Consider the following 16044-nt stretch of genomic DNA (forward strand, 5'->3'; position numbering starts at 1 on the left):
CAGCCCTCATCACCAGACTGGCACCTCTTCCTGGTCGTGCTGGGGATTAGCTTGAGCCTGACACCCACGTCCATGAGATGTGCACAAGCATTCTCTCTGCTCCTGCCTACGGCCCCTCTCTCAGCTCCTAGAACTTCTGTCCTCTTTGTGACTCAGCTCTCCAGCTAGGTCATCATCTGTGTTTCCCCTTACCAGGTGGGGGGTGTACCTCTGTCCAACAGTCCAGCCACTTCCCCAGTGGCGAGTGAGGGGAGAGGACCAGGCCCGCCCACTACTCTGGCTCCCAGTCCAGGGACCCTGTGAATAGCAGCTTTCTGCTGCTCCTCTATAACCCCTGTCAATGCTGTTATATTTCCCTGGGCCACTTTGCCCTCACCTCAAGGTGCTCTGTTCCAGCAGCCAACCACTTCCTGTCCAAGGTGCTTAGGGTTCTCTCTACCCTCTAACTGACTACTCTGCTCTGCAGGTCCCTTTTATGGGAGCCTGCCAGACCAGAATTGGTTGCTTCCTGTAACTCCTCCATGATTGGCTATGTTTCATGCAGCCTCTTTGGGCTGTTCGGAGGACGCATTTCCATTGCTTTTTTTGGGGCCTGACATGATTAACCCCTCTGTGGGGTAGGCACTCAATCATACCTATTTTCACGATTTTCAAAATGTCCTCTCTAAAAATCTTCCATTTTCCTATGAAAATGCCAAATAGGCAAACTTAATTTTCACCCATTCTTAAGAGTAAAAAATATTTTTGGTAGTTATTAGACAAAATAGATGTGGGCTGCCCCGTTTCTCATCTCAATTCAGTGAAATAGTGTGTGGAAGTTTTGTTGGGGGAGCATCTGTAATATTACACTCTGGCAATCCAGTTTGGATTCCAATTTACCCCTTACACTGAAAGATCACTGCACTGGCTGATGTGCCACTTCATATGTAAGTTTTATTTAATTACTGGAGATGTCTGATTTTTTATTATTATTATTTGTGCTATAAAATGAATCTGAGACTTCCCCTGAGCCTAGAAAATAATATATTGGACTAGCACTTAGGGATCTTACTTTAATATTTTGACACTGATTCCCAACAAGAACATGAAAATAAAGTGGTAAAACAGCAAGGGCTTATTAAAAGATCAGCAGCCCCGTCCAATGGGGAAATGACAGTTTGTGTTGTTTGGTGTGAGATTGTTACTCACCAGCATTCTCACACCTCGGAGGCTTTTCAATAGGTTGTTTTAACAGGAAAGTTCCACACGATTTTCCCTGGGAGGCATGCGGTGTATATGCCTCACCCGCTCTATAACCTGAGGCAGAGGGATGCTGAGTCCCCCCCCCCCCCCCGACATTGCAGCAGCCCACCTCCGAAGTGGCTTCGCTTCTCTGGAAGGGTTCCCATTAGAAATGTTCAAATGGACTTTTCTGAATCTTGCAAGCTGTCATAGGAAGGGCATGTCAACGCCTCACCCATCCTGCCTGGGCCAGGCTGCTTCGGGACAGCTCCTGCCCATCATACAGGGTGAACCTATACTTTCTTTCTTAGGGCTCCCACTCACACCCCCACGCTGCCTGCTATTTCCAGAGCCCCCAGGAAGCTGAAATCCCACCCTTCCTGCAGGCAGGGGTGCCTGCTGCCTTGCCCTTAGCTAGAGGCCCAGTGGGATGGGCACGGGAAAGCTGGGCCTTGCCCTATACACCATGGTCCAAGGGCTAGAAGGGCCCACACAGGCTCCCCCTTAATGAGGTGCATGGAGATCATCCTGATGTTCCCTATATTGATGGGATTCCGCCATCCCACACCACTGCCTCTTAGCTCCTTGGCCAGTGGGTTGCAGAGTGGGGAGCTGGGGAGGATGTGTGCTGAGGGGTAATTGGGGCTCCCCATCCCTCTGCCCATTAGCCCCTCTCTGCTGATGGGAGCTGGGGTTCCCAGCCCTTGGACAGGGAGAATCTTGTCCTCCTAAGGGGGTGGGTGGGGCAGCTGGGAGGGCCCCATATAAGGCAGCACCCCGAGAAGACCGGGCCTCCCGGCTCTAACCCAGCATGGTACTTGGAGGCGCCGGGCGGGAGGAGGCGGGCGTTGTCGGACAGCCCCCATTGCCTGCAGCTATTGGCCCCGGGCCGCCCCCTGCCCCCCGAGTGTTCCCCCTCCGCGCTCGGGGAGGAGGCTGGAGCGCCAGCGGGAGCCCGCGAGGCGGCGGCGGCGGCGGCGCGGGCGGCTCCTGAGCCCGGGAGCTGCGCTTGGTAACGGCGGAGAGGCTTGGAGACCGAGCCCGGGGGAGCCAGGGCCACAGGAGCGTCTCGTCCTCCTCCCCCGCCCCAGAGGAGCCATTTATTCTCTCGCCGCCCGCTAGGCTCTCCATTGTCTCTGCCTGGCGGCGGGACCGGGCTGCGCTCCTCGCTCCATTGGTCGGCTGCGGCCGGCTTGTGTGCTCAGGCAGCGGCCCCCGGCCCGCGGGGCGCGGAGGCTCCGGGCGGGGGCGGCGGCTGCTCGGCGTTCAGGGATGATGTGCGCCGCCGGGAGGCTAAGTTGCTCGCTCGCCTGTTGGGTCCGAGCTTTGTATTGAACGAGGAGGCGGCTCGGGTGCGTGGCTCTGAGATTTTGCTCGCCACAGCTTTCAAAGGGGGGCGGGGGGGGATATGGACTGACTAGCTCCGTACCATGGAGTCCGCGAGTTGGTTAAGCACCTTCTGCTTTCTCGTCGGTCTGAGACCAGGTAAGTGGACGCGCAGCATTTTGAAAAGCAGCATGAAGAAAGCGAGAGATTGAGAGAGGAAAAACCAACCAACCTCCCCTCCCCCCCATCTCCCAAATCCCACAGCTCTCCCCAAAATCTGGGAAGAGACAGATGGAGTAAGCCAGGGCGGTCTCTCTCTTCACAGCAGCCTGGGAGGGGGACTCGCATGAATTTTCTGGCGGAAACTCGTGTGGCTTTTTGAGTCAAAATGGAACTTTATGGCGAGATGTATGTGGAAGTAGGTCATGCCAGTCGGGCAGAGGGCTTGTCCCTCCCAGGCGCTGCTGATGACAGGTACTAGGCTGAGAAGGAGCTAGGGGATTAATCGACTTTGTTCTCTTTGTTGTTTCTTCACGCTGTCGAAAAGTTAAATGCTCGGCAAATGGAGTAACTAATCGTTTCTGGGTCAGTTTTAGGGTTTGGTGTGGACCCCTCGCTGCAGATTGACGTGCTGTCAGAATTGCAGCTGGGAAATTCCATAGCTGGAGTGCTGCAGGTCCAAGGGCTGCACAATGGGAGCAGAGCATTTCTTTTCCAAGGTATCGAGCATCTTTCCTATACTCCAGGCTGGGGTCAACCAAGGCCATTTGAATAATTTCTGAACTTGCCGGCAAATGTGTTTGACTGAACTTTTGCATTAGCTTGATGGCTGACACTATTTCTGAGGGATGATGCACAGATGATCTATTTTTAACAGCAAGGTTGCGTCCTGCTCTTTAAGCGTCATGGTTTTTTTTCCCCCCTCCTCTCCCTGCCTGCTTTTCTTTCACTCTCTTGCCCATTTTTTTTGATTGATGAAAACTTAATTAACGTACAGCAGAGACGATGATGGCAGATGGCTTATTTTATGAGTCGTGGGTTGCAATGAATAATAACACACTCTTCTGAGCTGGGGGCAATTGTTTTAGCTGGAAAACGCTAAACTAAGCTCCACTTCTAGCTAAGAAAATACTCACTGAAAGTTTTATGTGAATAGACCAAAATGCTGAAATAAACTGTCCAGAGACTTGAGGCATGGGGCTAAAAACGTAAATATTTGCAGGGAACAAAAGAGTCCCTTCCGAACTGTAATGTTGCACCCATTATAAGAGAGAAAGAATGAATGAATTTTGGCCACGTCTTAAAACATCTGATTACTTCTCATGCCAGCCAAAGGACAGAAGCAGTAGTCTTGTCACAGTTTGAATAAATAAATTTCAGGTCTTAATTCCAAAATAATAAAACCCTCATATAATCTAGTTCTCATTCTTAATGAAATAATAATGATAAAAAGATCATTTGAACTCATTGGGTTGGATTATTTTGTCTATACCTATTAATTTTCAAATTAATGTTTAATTATAGTTTTAAAATGTCATGGGATTTTAAATCAAGCCGCTGACAAGAATTAAATTCTGAGGAAAAGAAATTGCAGCCTTCATTAAAAAAAAAAAAATCCTGAAAGGTGGATGTTTGAAAGTAGATCTGTCATCTGAAAACTGCTACAATGTGCTTTTTAAATGTGGCTAAACAGGAGCAGGGAAAATGGTTCAACATATGGTGGAGTGAGAATAAAGCCCTGCATCACTCTGCAGTTTTTAAACAGAGAGGATTGATGGTTCACATTATTTGTTGGGTTAGAAGTTTTTACTCTGTTCTGAAACGATTTCTGGTGCAACAGGCAAGAGGTAGTGCTACCCAGAGAGAGCAGTTGTAATTTGAGAGAGGTATAATGTGGGAATAGAAATTTTGTCACTTTTGCATTAATGAGATAATTGATCCAAAAGCTAATAGTCACTGAAGGCCCTTTTAAAGGGGAATCTCCATAGTGGTGTGTTTCCCTCTCCAGCCAGCATGTGTCACTATGATCATTAACATTGACGCATCCACATATGCCTTCAAAAAGGAGCAAATTTATGACATACACTGTATTTAAACAGAAATGGGCTCATTATTTCAGAGCTTTGACTTCTACAAGAATGGATAATTCTTAGAATGGCAATACGTTTGTGTGGCTCCATAGTTCCAAAATAGTTTAAATGTATACCTAGTTGTTCCAATTTAAGGCCCCATGCTGTTTTTATTGGGGGCGGGGGGAAGTCAAAACTCACATTAACTTCAATGGTAATAGGACTGGTCATTTTCAAGAATAGTCCATTTTATTGCATATTTCCCCAGTGTTGACTTAAAAATCACTGCCTTTCTCCTTGTGTAACTGCTATGTCATTCTCGGATGCATTGCCAGTCTAATCTGATACAATGCTTCTGTTAAAGATCAAGGACCCTAAACAAATGGGACTGATAGGACCTTAAACTCTCAGGCCTTTTTTTTTTATTGTGGTTCTTCTCCCTGGTCCATTTATTATATCTAATAAAAATACTTTTGTCTAAAGTGGTTGCTGAGGGCACTCAGCATCTCTTGGGAAGTCTTCCGCACGTTGCAGGATTGGATGCTTTTCTCCTATTGCTATATGGCTAAATAACTGATTTTCTTACAATAAAGACAGTCTTCTCTGGATGGACAGACTTGTATTTTTCTTACTTGCATTTAGGAATATAGGCATTGCCATACTGTATCAGACCAGTGGTCTATTTAATCATTTTCATTCAGGTCTTCGACAATAAAGCACCGGGCGAACGAGACCATCTTTTCTTCCTGTATATGAATTTGCTGAATGCAAAATTATTGATTTTATTTTTTCTCACCCTTGCCAGGGCTGTAGTCAGAGACATAAATCCTTAGTCATATTCTGAAAGAACCAAATAACAGAAGTAGTTTAAATGATCAGACTGGAGGCATCCTGGATTCTTTACTAGCTCTGAGGGGGTCTCTCTTCCCTCTCTTCATATAGTTTAACTACATGAGATTTTGTGATTTTTTTTTTTTTTTTCCTATCAAGAGTGTCTTTGGGCTACACCTTCAGTTGGTGTAAATAAGTGTGGCTTCTATTGATTATTTGTTAATTGTGTTGCTCTTCCCATGGAAGTTCTTGGCGAAATTGAATGGGAGCAGAATCAGGCCCCTAATTCAATCCTATTCACAACAAATATTCTTGATATATCTATTTAAAAAGTATAAAAGAACTGAATGCAGAATGTATCATTATCTTTAAACATTTCAGAACAGTGGAGGCATGAACAGCTAACTGTCACAGGACAATTAAAGAAACAAGAGGAAGAAGTGAATGTAAAATAGCGGTCTCTCTCCTGCAGTCCTTACCTGGAGAAAAAGTCATTTTGATATAAATGGGAGTTTTGCCTGAGAAGAGACTGCAGAATTGGGTCTTGTACCATTTTGTAACACCGGATTTTTTTTTTTTTTGCCTAATTAGGTATTTAGATAAAATTGTCCTTTCAGAATTAATTCTCATAGGAACCTATATTCCCAGGAGATATAATTAACCAATGGATGATGAATTTAGTTTCACTCTTTCATGGTTCCTTCAGTAGAATCTAGATTGCTTCATATGCAGTTTCAGGTTCAAAAATAATTTGACATTCCAAAGTCACAGCCGCTAAGACCCTTTTATTCTGTGTCAGACTGATCCTGCACTATTAGTCATTGGTACCTTTGCCATTGACATCAAAAGGATCAAGACCAAGCATTATGTAGCTACAAGGGTTTCCATCACTGCAGAGATGTAATTGCACCACAATTGTAAGTACTTCACTGTTGCTGATGGGAGAACACATTTTTAAATAGAAAATGGAGGGAAGTCTTCTTCTTAAAAGGATGATGTTGCTAAATATGGATATATACCAGTCACCAAGCAACCACAAACACAAGTATGGCAAGAACTCTTTTAGAGGAAATGTCCGAATCTTATAAACCTCAAGATTTCATATGGATTGACTTGAAAAGCCCACAACCAAGAACACCCACTGGAAATCAGTATTTGCTGGTTATGTATGACACCTCAAAGTATATGGTGGTGCTAGGGTGACCAGATGTTCCGATTTTAGAGAGACAGTCCCGATTTTTGGTCTTTCTTATATAGGCTCCTATTACCGCCCTACCCCCATCCCGATTTTTCACACTTGCTGTCTGGTCATCCTAGGTGGTGCAGTCACTGAAGGATAAAAGGACTGAGATAATGACGGCTGCACTGAGGAAACATGTAGTATTGCAGTTCAGCCCACCAAGTTGCACCTGGTATAAAGGAGTCACCCTGAGGTTGGGAATTAACAGCTCCTACCTTTAACGAAACTCAACTGTCTGTTTTCACAATTGTAACCACAGGGATGTGCTGGCCACTGCTTCCTGCAACTCCCATTGGCTGGGAATGGGGAACTGTGGCCACTGGAAGGTGTGGGGAGCCAGGTCTGCGGACAGTAAATGTAAACAAAATATCTCGTGGCCCGCCTTTGGATTACACTGATGGGACCGCGTGCCGAAGGTTGCTGACACCTGTGCTAAACTAAGGGACCATTCAAGGTGAAGTGGCCTATTAACACTCCTGTAGTCACGGGACAAAAAGGGGGGTTAGTGAGTTACAGATTGTTGTAGTAAACCATAAATCCAATGCCTTTATAAAGACCATGATTTTTAGTCTAGATAAGGTATGAATTTTAAGTTCCCGGGCTCCTTTTTCGAAAGTGTTATGCAGGTTTCCTTTGAGGATGAGGGCTGATGGATCAGATATAGAGTGATCACTTTGTGAAAACTGTTCACCCACAAGTGATAGGGTATTTTTTCTCTTATCATATTCCTGTGTGAGTTAATTCAAGAGCTTAGTGATTGGTTTCACCCACATAGTTGTTGTGACATTTAGTGCACAAATGTTTGCATGACTGTGTATAAGATCCATGATCCACATAAGGAATCTGCTGGTAAAAGGCTTTGACATCACCAACTAAAACATTAAGTACTATGCTGTTTTCTTATCAGTGCACTTGATCACAGTGATCATTAGCTCAAAGTCTATCAAGTACTTGCAGATTCCAGTCTCATCTGCATGACCAGTAAATTGCTTCTCAGGCAAAAGTGCTTTTGCCATGTTGAAGTATCAGTTGTAATACTTGCTTATAGCAACCAAAGGACATATTGGGACACTGCAAGGAACAACTCTGGTACCCCAGGCAGGACTATATACAGACTATGTTGCTCACGGGTATGAAAAATCCACACCCTTGAGCTACATAGTTATACTGCCCTAACCCTCCGTGTAGACAACACTTTGTCAATGGGAGAGCTTCTCCCATTGACATAGCCACCACCTCTTGGGGAGGTGGATTAGCTACGCCAACAGGAAAATCTCTCCCGTGAGCGTAGAAATGTCTTTACTTAAGTGCTACAGAGGTGCAGCTGCACCAATGCAGCATTTTAAGTATAGGCCTGCTCTAAAACTTCCTCTGGAATTCCCTGCCAATCAGGGTGTGTGTGTGTGTATGTGTGTGTGATATATATAAACAACATAATGTCAAAACAACAATTGAACACTAAGATAATTTTACAGCACAACCTTTTAGTGGATGTGCTATCTTCACTGTTCATTATAAAGGCCTTTTGAGATCCTTAGGAGGCAGGCATTAAATAATTATTATTAATTATACTTCTTCCTTTATAAATAACACAGTATGATATAGTTTCCATAGATCAAGAAGGTGCAGCCTTTCTCTCTGCAAATAGTCAGAATTTCATGACTGCAAGAGTATTTTTTGCATTTTGAACTGCTCTTCTTTATTTCAGGAGTTTCATGGACAACTACAGTATGGATTAGAGACTAATGAAAAGTTTGAACATTATGGGTTTGATCCTGCCAAATGCTGATCTTTTCAGAGTCCAGTAAAATATTTATTCATGTATATAATCCCATTTAAATAAATTGTTTAACTGCTAATAGAAAATTGTGTTCTCAGATTTTAGCACCAAAATAAGGACAGTAGGTGTAACTTAGTTTCTTTAAACCACTACTGTGAGTAATACTTTTGTATTATTCTGTCTCTGAAGTTCAGGCTCTGTATCATTTATACTCTGGTGGTGTCCCAAAGCCCCAGTACCTTTGCTTTGGGTGCTGCACAAACACAAATGACCAGACAGTCCATCATGAACTCCTCTTGCATCAAGTTACAGGAGACGTGGAGTGGGTGAACAGATCATTCTACAGCATGTAAAAATAGGCATATAAAAAAGAGAATCAAGGAATGGAGCTGCATGATGTTTGTGTTATTATTGGATGGAAGTCTAAGGAAAGTATATATCTATCAAAGGAAAGAAAAAATAAGAGGACTGACAGAAAAGTGCAGTCAGACAGTTAATAAATATTGGAATATTTTTGGCTGTAGTGACTTTCCATCAGATAAATGTAAAAAGAATATGAAAGAATAGAGAGACTTGTCTATGCTACAGGCCCCCACCTATCTCTGGGCAGGGACCCATATCCCACTCCCTTCTGAGCAGGGGTTTTAAGGTTGCACAGCCCCCTGTCTTACATTGTGCTATCCCCAGCAAGCCAGTCTGCCTCATGGCCAGCACCTGGGCTTTGCTTTCTCTCTGAGGGCTATGATAGATGTGATTTACCGGTAATCCAAACAGCTCTTTCTTAAGCAAGCACATTTATTCAAAGAAAGAAAAAGTGGGACCGCTAAACACTGAGGATGGAGTGGAGATCAAGGATAATGTAGGCATGGCCCAATATCTAAACAAATACTTTGCCTCAGTCTTTAATAAGGCTAAAGAGGATCTTAGGGATAATGGTAGCATGACAAATGGGAATGAGGATATGGAGGTAGATATTACCATATCTGAGGTAGAAATGAAACTCGAACAGCTTAATGGGACTAAATCTATATCCAAGAATATTAAAGGAATTGGCACCTGAAATTGCAAGCCCATTAGCAAGAATTTTTAATGAATCTGTAAACTCAGGGGTTGTACCGTATGATTGGAGAATTGCTAACATAGTTCCTATTTTTAAGAAAGGAGAAAAAAGTGATCTGGGTAACTACAGACCTATTAGTTTGACATCTGTAGCATGCAAGGTCTTGGGAAAAAAAATTTGAAGGAGAAAGTAGTTAAGGACATTGAGGTAAATGGGACAAAATACAACATGCTTTTACAAAAGGTAGATTGTGCCAAACCAACCTGATCTCCTTCTTTGAGAAGGTAACAGATTTTTTAGACAAAGGAAACGCAGTGGATCTAATTTACCTAGATTTCAGTAAGTCATTTGATACCGTGCCACATAGGGAATTATTAGTTAAATTGGAAAAGATGGGGATCAATATGAAAAATGAAAGGTGGATAAGGAATTGGTTAACAGGGAGACTACAGCGGATCCTACTGAAAGGTGAACTGTCAGGCTGGAGGGAGGTTACCAGTGCAGTTCCTCAGGGATCAGCTTTGGGACCAATCTTATTTAATCTTTTTATTACTGACCTCGGCACAAAAAGTGGGAGTGTGCTAATAAAGTTTGCAGATGATAAAAAGCTGGGAGGTATTGCCAATTTAGAGAAGGACCGGGAAATCATACAGGAAGATTTGGATGACCTTGTAAACTGGAGTAATAGGATGAAATTTAATAGTGAGAAGTGTAAGGTTATGTATTTAGGGATTAATAACAAGAATTTTAGTTATAAGTTGGGGACACATAAATTAGAAGTAATGGAGGAGGAGAAGGACCTTGGAGTATTGGTTGATCATAGGATGACTGTGAGCCGCCAATGTGATATGGCCGTGAAAAAAGCTAATGTGGTCTTGGGATGCATCAGGTGTGGTATTTCTAGTATGATAAGGAGGTTTTAGTACTGTTATACAAGGCACTGGTGAGACCTCACCTGGAATACTGTGTGCAGTTCTGGTCTCCCATGCTTAAGAAGGATGAATTCTAACTGGAACGGGTACAGAGAAGGGCTACTAGGATGATCCGAGGAATGTAAAACCTGTCTTATGAAAGGAGACTCAAGGAGCTTGGCTTGTTTAGCCTAACTAAAAGAAGGTTGAGGGGAGATATGATTACTCTCTATAAATATATCAGAAGGATAAATACTGGAGAGGGAGAGGAATTATTTAAGCTCAGTACCAATGTGGACACAAGAACAAATGGATATAAGCTGGTCATTGGGAAGTTTAGACTTGAAATTAGAGGAAGGTTTCTAACCATCAGAGGAGTGAAGTTCTGGAACAGCCTTCCAAGGGAAGCAGTGGGGGCAAAAGACCTATCTGGCTTTAAGATTAAACTCGATAAGTTTATGGAGGAGATGGTATGATGGGTTAACATGATTTTGGTAATTAATTGATCTTTAAATATTCATGGTAAATAGGCCCAATGGCCTGTGATGGGATGTTAGATGGGGTAGGATCTGAGTTACTACAGAGAATTCTTTCCTGGGTATCTGACTGGTGAATCTTGCCCATATGCTCAGGGTTTAGCTGATTGCCATATTTGGGGTTGGGAAGGAATTTTCCTCCAGGGCAGATTGGAAAAGGCCCTGGAGGTTTTTCACCTTCTTCTGGGGCATAGGTTACTTGATGGAGGATTCTCTGCTCCTTGAAGTCTTTAAGCCACGATTTGAGGACTTCAATAACTCAGACATAGGTGAGAGGTTTTTTGCAGGAGTGGGTAGGTGAGATTCTGTGGCCTGCGTTGTGCAGGAGGTCGGACTAGATGATCATAATGGTCCCTTCTGACCTTAGTATCTATGAATCTATTCATAGGGAAAAAGCAACAAGACAAAACATTAAAAACCCAATAAACTGATTTAAATGCACACTAAACATACCAGGAGTCACCCATCAATCTTACAGGACCCTGGTAACCCAAAGTCCTTCCAGTCCTTTAGCAGGATTGAAGCCCCTTTGGACAAAAGTTCATGTCCATTTGCTGGCTTAGAAAGAAAGCCCTGTGCCAGTTCAAGCTCAGCTTTTTATATCAAAATCCCTTTCTTTGTGTCAGTCTATGGAATACCCAGTTTGAACCAGTATATGCAAACCTCTTCAGTGTTTCATTAGCAAAGAGTGAAGCTGAATGCAGGTTAAGTTGAACAAGTGGAACTTTGATGTGGACACAGTGGAAAAATGAGGACAGATTCATGCACAGAATTAAGCGGCAGGCCACAACTTTTTGGTAAATTTCAACACAGAGGAGGGGTGCTACCCACCCATCACCCATACTCTCCTATACCAGGCACTTAATTGGTTCCAGTGTGTGGGTTACAGGGCTCCTTACTGTATAACCTATAACTCAGGGTAGGCTTTCCTCAGCCCATTCCTCCCAGGACTCAGCTCTCTCTGGGTCCCAGCACCCTCCTCCCCATGAGGGGACAGGGGGTGGGGACTATGGCCTACAAGGGCCACAAGGACTCATCTTGACTTGCAAGGGCCACAAGATCTGACCCTATCCCATAAGCCTGAGATCCATCATCAAAATTCCAGGTCTTTTACTTCTCTTAACCCAGCCTCCCCCTGGTTTGTTAGATCCTGAGAGCTGGGGAATGCTGGCCAATCAGCATGCTCCCTCCACAGCCAATAGTTGCCAGAGACTCCTGGGGGGAGCCTACCTAGTGTTCCTTAGCGAGTGTCTCCCTCTCTTGCTGCTGGGACTGTTCCCCTTTCACCGCCAGCCACATCAAGTTCCCCCACCTATTGAGACAGTTGCATGGCATTTATTAACCCTGTGCATTGCTTTCTCCATGTGGCCTAGCTCATTCCATTCAATAACAGTCCTTCCAGGGAACCTGGATCCTCTGACTCCAGTTCCATTGATCATGATACATGCTGGGGGTGGTACCTTTCTGGAGTTGTTTGGTCTCAGTGACTCGTCTTGATAATCTGCTGTTTTTAGTTCCTGGAGGATTTGTGGTAACTCTCCCACATGGAGTAGAACACAGTTGTACATAAACCATTCATAAACTTAATACAGCGGTCCCCAAAAATACTGCATGTGGTTGCAATATATGTCCCAGAGTGTTTTACTTCACACAGGCCAGATATTTCCCATGTGTAAGTGTTACACAGTGGTGGTCCTTAAGAATTTGGCTACCTCCTGTTTGTCTCAAGCAGGTAAAGAGTTGAGTGCATAATGTATTTAAAGCCAGTATATAAGAGTTTGAGATTATATTTGGCTGTCATGGGAAACTCCTCTTTCATGTGATTACTCTTCAGCTCCCTATGGTTTGTCATGTTTCAATATCTCTCAGGTTTCAAATTCAGCACAGCATCCAATTCTGTCATGTTAAAAGCTCAAGGGAGAGTTGTGTATGTGATGAAGAACTAGAAAATATTTCAGTGCCGTGATCTGAAAGTGAGTCCTTGTCACTTCTCCAGCGTCCATCTGTTTTATCTAAATCCCTCTTTAGCTTTATTTCAAGCTCTAAGATACACTAATATGCCCATCACTAGGGTATCTAATGGTTTTGCCCTAGAAAAAATAGACTTAATATGATGTAAAAGGGGTGCCACTGTAATATTGGAGCCCTTTGGTTATAGGTAGCAAGAGTTGCATCGCTTTTCCATTATAAATGCTTATTTGGAAAGTTCAGGTAATTATAACTTAGCCCTAAAAATAATAAAACAAATTTGTTGCTAACATAATATGATTAAGGTTAAGCCAGGGAATATGTTTGTTTTTATTAAACCTGAAAAAAAAAATCAATGTAGCCATTTTTAATTTACAGACTTGCAGATGATAAAATAGAAAGTGGTTTCAAATGTTGTTTTGTATTCCTGTAATTCAAAAATGTCTTTTTTGGTTCGGCACTGCCCTTCTGTAGTCTCTTCAGGTTCACCAAACAGTTGGGTGATAGCTGTGTAATATGACTTTAGAAAAGTGGATTCTGTACCCAACCAGCAACTCTTGACAGATGCTAGCCTTAAGAGAAGTCTAGAGTCGGGCACACGAATAGAATAGAACAGAACTTTGAAAACAATGTTAATGAGGGTTTTAGCATATAGATTGAACATACATTTGCAGCAGCAAAATATTGAGGGCCGACTGTCATTCTTCAAAAGGAGATATTACAATCCATATTGTTAGTGATCCATAAACTGTGGACTCTTCTAGTGAAATTTGACAGGATTGGACCACAGTGGCTGTAGTTTATGGTCGCAAGAATCCTTATCATAAAGAAGACTCATGTCAGCCTTGACAACATAGACTGCATTGTAAAAGTCCCTAAAGGCAAATAGCAAACCAGAAACATTCCAAAGGAACTTTTGTGGCTTTGAGGTAAAAAAATCTGTGTTTTAATAACTCTCTAAACAGGTATTTGCATAATGGACCATTCAAGGCAGCCCTTATAATCACTATCTCTGGAACTAGTATCATTGGACTTTAAACATCACCACCTGTAAAAGTCTTAAGGGCCCAACAGGAATAAGTAAGTTCTCTGGTCAATAATCCTCTTTTAAATTTTCTCTAAATCCATCTTTTTAAAATGTTTGGGTATAAATAGATTAATCCAATGGACCATGTAGGGTTTGTGGGGAGGGGGTTTGCTGCAAAGGCAGAGGCAGCCAGTCATGGAGCAGGAATTTGATAGTTGGCTTTACTGAGACTACACCTGCAATTTGCATTTGTTTCTGGGCTCATCCATCTCAAAAAGACATTGATTGAAAGCAAGGAGGTCAGAGGACAACAATAAAAATTATTATATAGCAAGGAGGATTGACTTACTAAGAAAGATTAAAGGAACTAAATATATTATATATAGCTTGTCTAAGCAATGACTATGATGTAAGATGATAACTGTCTACAAGTTTTAGAAGGCTGTAAACTCTAAGAAGGAAGGAATTATTTAGATTCTGAAAGGTAAAACTAAGAAAGGAAAATTTCAAGAAACAATCAGAAAAATCTTCCTGACAGTGAGCTATATTATATTGTGTTTAATCACTGAAAGGAAATGATGGAAGTTCCCATCACTTTGCTCTTGTAAAGGCAGAGTGGAAAAATTCTAGAAAATTATAAGCTAGGTTACAGTCATATTTTAATGCATTGGGTGGGGACCAACTGGCTGATCTAATTAGCATTTTTCAGCTCTATTTTATATAAATCTATGGTGATGAAGGATCAGTTAGAGCATAGTGTGTGTGCGTGCGCGCGCTCACAGGTGAGGGGAACTAGAGAGGCAGATTTTTAAAGATATAAAGGGAAATTAAATGCCCAACACCAATTAAGATCAAAGGATTTCCCTTTGTGCGTTTGAAAATCATTCCCATAGTTCTCGTGTATTCGTGGGTATGTCTACACTACAAAATTAAACGGACTTCTATAAATTCGACCTTATCGAAAGCATTTTTATATAGTCGAGAGTGTGTGTCCCCACACAAATGCTCTAAGTGCATGTAGTCGGCGAACTGTACCCACAGTACCGAGGTAACCGTCGACTTCCGGAGCTCTGCACTGTGGGTAGCTATCCCACAGTTCCTGCAGTCTCCACTGCCCATTTGAATTCTGGGTAGAAATCCCAGTGCCTGATGGGGCTAAAACGTTGCGGGTGGTTCTTGGTACATATCATCAGGCCCCCGTTCCCTCCCTCCCTCCGTAAAAGCAAGAGCAGACAATCGTTTTGCGCCTTTTTTCTTGAGTTACCTGTGCAGACACCATACCATGGAAAGCATGGAACCCGCTCAGCTAACTGTCACCGTATGTCTCCTGCATGCTGGCGGACATGGTACTGCATTGCTACACAGCAGAAGTTTATTGCCTTTTGGCAGCAGACAGTGCAGTATGACTGGTAGCCATCATCAACGTAGTCCTGGGTGCTCTTTTAACCGGGTGCCTGGACAAACATGGGAGTGACTCAGCCAGGTCATTTCCCTTGTTTCGTCTCATGGCGATTGAGTCCTACCGGCAGTGCACTGTCTTTTAATCTGCAGCTAGCAGAAGACGATGGCCAGCAGTCATACTGCACCGTCTTCTGCCGAGCACCCAGGAGGTGACAATGGCTAGCGGTCATACTGCACAGTCTGCTGCCAGCAAGATGTATAAAAGATAGATGAAGTGGCTCAAAACAAGAAATAGACCAGATTTGTTTTGTATTCATTTTCTCCTCCCTCCCTCCCTCTGTGAAATCGACGGCCTGCTAAACCCAGTTTTGAGTTCTATTCTTGAGGTTTTGAGTTCTATCCGTGAGGCGGCCATTCAGTTTCTCGCAAAGCCACCCCCTTTGTTGATTTTTAATTCCCTGTAAGCCAACCCTGTAAACCATGTTGTCAGTCGCCCCTCCCTCCGTCAGGGCAACAGCAGACAATCGTTCCGCGCCTTTTTTCTGTGCAGATGCCATACCACGGCAAGCATGGAGCCCGCTCAGATCACTTTGGCAATTAGTAGCACATTAAACACCACACGCATTATCCAGCAGTATATGCAGCACCAGAACCTGACAAAGCGAAACTGGGTG

The 16044-nt window shown here is 43.3% G+C and overlaps 1 protein-coding gene across 2 annotated transcripts in view; it reads left to right on the plus strand.

Moving 5' to 3' along the window:
- The first annotated feature begins 2029 nt into the window (after nucleotides 1–2029).
- Nucleotides 2030–16044, plus strand: part of NELL2 (neural EGFL like 2) — a 240447-nt gene continuing 226432 nt past the window's right edge. Inside the window, exons 1-2 of one of the 2 annotated variants that reach the window (XM_038381970.2) lie at nucleotides 2030–2706; nucleotides 3138–3266. In XM_038381970.2, coding sequence (XP_038237898.1) covers nucleotides 2652–2706; nucleotides 3138–3266 — 184 coding nt within the window. In that variant the 5' untranslated portion in view covers nucleotides 2030–2651. Of the gene's footprint in view, nucleotides 2707–2835; nucleotides 3022–3137; nucleotides 3267–16044 lie in introns of those variants that run through there. The other variant, XM_038381978.2, reaches the window with a different exon arrangement.

This window comes from Dermochelys coriacea, chromosome 1 (assembly GCF_009764565.3).
Source record: "Dermochelys coriacea isolate rDerCor1 chromosome 1, rDerCor1.pri.v4, whole genome shotgun sequence".
Taxonomy (NCBI): Eukaryota; Metazoa; Chordata; order Testudines; family Dermochelyidae; genus Dermochelys; species Dermochelys coriacea.